At 46.7% G+C, this 5,318-nt stretch overlaps 1 protein-coding gene across 3 annotated transcripts in view; it reads left to right on the top strand.

Moving 5' to 3' along the window:
• The first annotated feature begins 318 nt into the window (after positions 1 to 318).
• STMN1 (stathmin 1) overlaps positions 319 to 5,318 on the top strand; it is a 23,466-nt gene continuing 18,466 nt past the window's right edge. Inside the window, exons 1-3 of one of the 3 annotated variants that reach the window (XM_003799784.3) lie at positions 319 to 409; positions 2,457 to 2,532; positions 3,006 to 3,178. In XM_003799784.3, the coding sequence (XP_003799832.1) occupies positions 2,520 to 2,532; positions 3,006 to 3,178 (186 nt within the window). In that variant the 5' untranslated portion in view covers positions 319 to 409; positions 2,457 to 2,519. Of the gene's footprint in view, positions 410 to 662; positions 802 to 2,456; positions 2,533 to 3,005; positions 3,179 to 5,318 lie in introns of those variants that run through there. The other 2 variants (XM_003799780.3, XM_012811415.2) reach the window with 2 other exon arrangements.

Below are 5,318 nucleotides of genomic sequence, written 5' to 3'. Positions count from 1 at the left end.
GGCATTTAAGCCTTGGCTTTGTCAGACCAAAGGAGATCATATTCCAGAGCCTCACGCTGTCCCACACAGGTCCCCAGTCACCAGCTAGGGAACCTGAAGATAAGAATGAGAACGTACACAGGGAAGGAAGGGCCACGCCCGTGACCCGTTAGGGACGAGTGGGTTAGGAATTATGATGATGTCACAATACAGGTAACACGCGAGTGCCGGGGTAGGGTGCCGGGGCGGGCAGAGGCCGTCCATGCGGGGGCGTGGGGTGACACTGTTCTGTTACAGGTGCACAATCCTCTCAGACAACTACACGGGTAGGGCAGTAGAAGGGGCCCCGCTCAGTTTGAGTTCTGCCCCAGGGGCGAAGCGGGGCACCGCGCTCTACAGAGGCGGACTCAAGGAGGCCAAGGTCTGAAAGGTAGGGAAGGACCCCCCCACAAACGACTCTACCCTGCCCTTTTTTCTAGAGATGAGAGAGTTGGTTCAGACCTACTCCAAGGTCCACCGCAAAGACCTCTTCCGCACGAGACCCGTGCCTTGGTCCTCGGCTCACACTTGGGGATACCCCCCCCAGGACTCCCCATCCCGGTGTTGTCCCCTGCCCCACCTGCTTGAACTACACTTCCCGAGGTGCTCCGGGGTCCCCAGGGGCGGGGCGCCAAGCTGGCTGTGGGGGAGGGGCTGGCACGTGCCGCCGCTTTCGACCAATGCGGAACCCAGCAAGGGGGTCACGTGCCGCTGTTTGGCGCTTTTGTGCGCGCTCGGGTCTGTTGGTGCTCAGAGTGTGGTCAGGCGGCTCGGACCGAGCAGGTGGGTGTGGGGCTTTCATAGGAGGTGGTGGAGGCTGGCTGGGGCCAACGAGGGGAAAGAGGCTGGCGGGAGGGGCCGAGTCGTGGCAGCGACCCCCTGCTGGAGAGCAGCAGGCGGGGCCGCGGGCCCCGAGGGGCTGGTGGGCGGGGGGCTCTGTGCTTTGTGTATGGGTCAGGCGGAGTCCCGGCTTTGTCCCCGCTCCCTGGGGGCGCGGCAGTCGTGAGGAGGGGGCTGAGCGAGCTCAGGGCATCAGCCCCGGGGTGCCGTTTAGGAAACAATAGGGATGCCGCCCCTTCCCTGCAGACTCCGCCGGGGTCCCCATTGTCTGAAGGGGTGGGGCGGCGCCCCCGGGAACAGCAGCCTTTGGGCCTGACTTGGCGGCCAGGGTTGCGCCCCCTCCCCGCGGTTGCCCTAGACACAGACTGAGGGGCGGTGTCCCTGGCTCCCTTTGACGATTGTCCTGTCCTTGCGGTTGGTGCGCGGACGGCTCGCGTGGCGACAGATTGAGAATTGGGACGAAGGGAGGAGGCGGCGAGCGGCGGAGGGGCTACCCGGCGGCCGGTTCTTGGGGCCTGCCCCACCCGCTGAGCTGAGGTGGGGGTGGCAGCGGCCTCGAGGTGTTTTTGGCGGGAGTTGGGGGGGGGGTCTAAGCTAGGCGAGCCCGGGAGGGGCGGAGTTACCCGGATAGGACCGTTAGCCCCGCCCATCCCTCCCCTTCCCACGCGCGCGGGCTTCGGGGTGTGCAGGGTTCGCGGAGATTCGAAAAGGCGCGGGGAGGAAGGGGGCGGGGCCAGGAACCAGAGCGCAGGGTGTGCTCCGATTGGCCGGGGGCAGCCTGCCCGCTTTTCCTCGCCCGGGCCAGCGCCACGCCCATCTTTGGTCCGCTGCTGAGTCTGATGCTCTGCTTAACGCTAGACGATTTTGCTGCCTCTGATTTTAATTTCTAGCTGTTGGGAATCTGTAGTCCTACGTTTTCGGTACTAGCCTGAGGTCTGCAAGAATTATGATCTTTAAAAAATCAACACGAGATACGGCGTTTTTTATGACATAAAGGCAGCACAGTATCTTAAAACCTAGAGGAAAAGGTTGGAGAGGAACAAAAAATCTAGAGGCTCATAAAACTTAATTTTCTCTTTGTAGGCAAAGAGCTTAAACCCTAGGAACAATAAGAATTTGACATTATTGGCTAATATTAGCTTTGGCGTTTTGTTATCTACCATAGCCGAAACAGACAAAGCAAGGGTGGGTATTTCATTTGCACAAAGAGTTGTAGGCAGCATTAAGATGGCTCCGGTGTACACTGTTGAGTTGAATCTGGAACATCTCACGGTGTAGAGGAAAAAAATCCTTCATCCTTGTAACTTGATTGACGTCGTCTAACTTCAATAATCCATGAGTTGTTTTTTGAATGGGCAAGCTCAGTTAACCTGATGTTTTTCTGCAACCGACGTCAGGTTCAGTTAATATTCCCCAACATTTTTCAGTATTTTGTAGATTTTAATAATTTTTTTCTTGGTTAATGATCTCTTGTTTAATTCCACACAATGATTTTTCTTGACATTCATGGATGTGATTTGGGATCTCTTTGTGTTGGTGAATTAAGAAATATAGAAATTCAAAGAAATTGATTGCATGCTTTTGAAAATCATTTTCAGAGCTTTCCTTACCCCCAGGGGATTGTGTAGAGTACACTGCCAGTCTCTTGTCTTCTATTCACCATGGCTTCATCTGGTACGTAATCTATTTGGAAAAGCTGAAATTGTGTTGAGTTTATGATGTTAAATTAGGAGATGCCTCAGGTCATGGGTGTTTACCTTGTCACTTGTCAAAAAGCTATTTTATGAATAGAATAATTAAGAAAAAATGACTATTGTGTAAATTTACTGAGTTCATAATTGTTTCATTATTAGACATTTTGACTTGATCTGAAGCAAAATTGTGGAATTTGCACAAGTCTTTTGTTTATGAAAGTGACAGTCAAGTACTGATGTCTTAGAACAGTATTTATTAATCCAAAACTCAGTATTTATTGAGCTTTGTTTTTCTGGGAGATGATATTTAGGTAATATCTTGTCTGGAAACACGTCTTTATTGGTCCTAGTTCTATTCATTAAGTTTATTTGTTTCTTTAAGAATTACAGGATAGTTTATTAAAATAGAGGAACCTTAGTTTTTTGAATTATCATAAATATGATCAACTTCAGATATCCAGGTGAAAGAACTGGAGAAGCGTGCCTCAGGCCAGGCTTTTGAGCTGATTCTCAGCCCTCGGTCAAAAGAATCTGTCCCAGAATTCCCCCTTTCCCCTCCAAAGAAGAAGGATCTTTCCCTGGAGGAAATTCAGAAGAAATTAGAAGCTGCAGAAGAAAGACGCAAGGTAATCATCACAATTCACAGAAAACAGGATTTTTATTAAAATAATAGAGCAAATCAATTTTATTTTCATAACAGGAAGAAAATAGAATTATAGCTACATTGTGATTATAACTATGTGAAAATTACATATGCCAGTGGCTGGAAGAAAATACCAGCCATTGTGTATTGAACTATTATGTGCCACCTCCTTTGCTTATATTTTTCTCTTTAATATAGTGACCCTACACAGTGGGTGTTATCTCAGATAATAGAAATTAGAAAATAGTCTTAGGAATGTTAAGCTATTTTCCTAAAGTCATACAACTAGTAAGTGTTGGAGCCAGAATTCAAGTCCAGTTCTGTCTTAAATCAAAACTTATGCTTCTCATGTTTCCTCTTCGAAAAATGGAATATTTGTGGGCAGGTGATTCTTTGTCACTTTAGTTTTTTGAGAGTTACACAGTAAAAACATTATTAGTAATGTGGTTGTGTTGCTCAACTGGTATTGAATAGCTTTCCTCTTATCCAAGCAATTCTATTATAAAGTAGCTTATCCTTAAAAAAAATAAGAATTGAAAGAATCAAAACGTCATGCTGGTAGAAAAACTGGGAAACAAGTTTGTAAATATAAATTAAAAGTTGTCATTTTGCCATTTCCCAGAAATAGCTGTTGTTAACATTTTAGTGTATTTCCTTCTATTGAACATTATTTTTCTTGTTAAGAACTTTACATATGGCTCGGCGCCTGACCAGCTCAATGGTTAGGGTACCGGCCATGTACACCAAGGCTGGCAGGTTCAAACCCAGCCTGGGCCTGCCAAACAACGACAACTACAAAAACATAGCTGGGCATTATGACCAGCGCCTGTAGTCCCTGCTACTTGGGAGGCTGAGGCAAGAGGATCGCTTAAGCCCAAGAGTTTGAGGTTGCTGTGAGCTATAACGCCATGGCACTCTACCAAGGGTGACATAGTAAAACTCTGTCTCAAAAAAAAAAAAGAACTTTACATACATATTTATTTAATTCTCCTTCCTACCAACCCTAATTAGGGCAAGTAAGGTACAAAAGGTGAGGTAGTTACCTGCCCCAGACCAGCACAACTAGTGTGATTTGAGGACTAGTATACATGCACAGGCCCCTTTTTTAGTTGCTGTGGCATGTTGCACTTTCCAGTCGCTTATACTGTGTGTGTGTGTACGTGTATGCATGCGCATGTGTACACAGTGACCCCCAAAATCAGCACTGTGAATGTTTTCCCTAGGAAGAGCAGCAGTATTTATACTGGTACATCATCTTTTGCCTGTGCTTCTATGCAGTTTGAGTTCTTGGAGTAGGGGGAGAGAATACAGCTGAAGGCTAGACAGGGAAGTTTTTTAGGAATCAACCATGGCCTTGTAATCATTAGCCATTACTTTACATAACTGGCTAAATATAGTGAAATTGCTATCATAAATAGGATTTTGCAGAAGAGAATTAATAGAACCAGTGGCAAATGCTCTGTAGTTAACACTGCAAAGTTGATGCTCCCAAACACATCCAAACTGTTTGATAAAAGTATCCTAAGTCTACTGAAGGAGGCACACCTAGGTATGGTCTGGAAACGAATGGAGTTTCCGGAGAAAAGCTAATAAGCCTTTTCTTTTTCTTTCTTTCTTGTTTTTTTTTTGTATAGTTAGTCTTACTTTGTCACCCTCGGTAGGGTGCTGTGGCATCACACAGCTCACAACAAACTCCAACTCCTGGGCTTAGGCGATTCACTTGCCTCTGCCTACCAAGTAGCGGGGACTACAGGTGCCTGCAACAACACTCAGCTATTTTTTTTGTTGCAGTTTGGCCAGGGCCGGATTTGAACCAGCCACCCTTGGTATATGAGGCCGGTACTCTACCCAGTGAGCCACAGGCCCTGCCCTAATAATCCTTCTCTTGAAATAGAAATCCTTCTGACTTTTGAATAGTAATCTGAAGAATTTGTCTTAAATTTTCTATCTTTTTTTTTTACTTTTTAAAATTTATTTTTAGAGGAGATAAGGTCTTACTCTTGCTTAGACTGACTCTTAAAAGTCTCAAACTCCTGACCTCAAGCAATACACTGGCCTCAGCCCACAGTGCTAGGATTATAGTCATGAGCCATTGTGCCTGGCTATCTTTTCTTTCTTTCTTT

The sequence above is a fragment of the Otolemur garnettii genome, unplaced genomic scaffold (genome assembly GCF_000181295.1).
Source record: "Otolemur garnettii isolate 467f Iridium unplaced genomic scaffold, OtoGar3 scaffold00156, whole genome shotgun sequence".
NCBI classification, from domain to species: Eukaryota; Metazoa; Chordata; class Mammalia; order Primates; family Galagidae; genus Otolemur; species Otolemur garnettii.
Note: the sequence above shows the minus strand (reverse complement) of the source record. Positions and strands in the feature narration are given on the sequence as shown.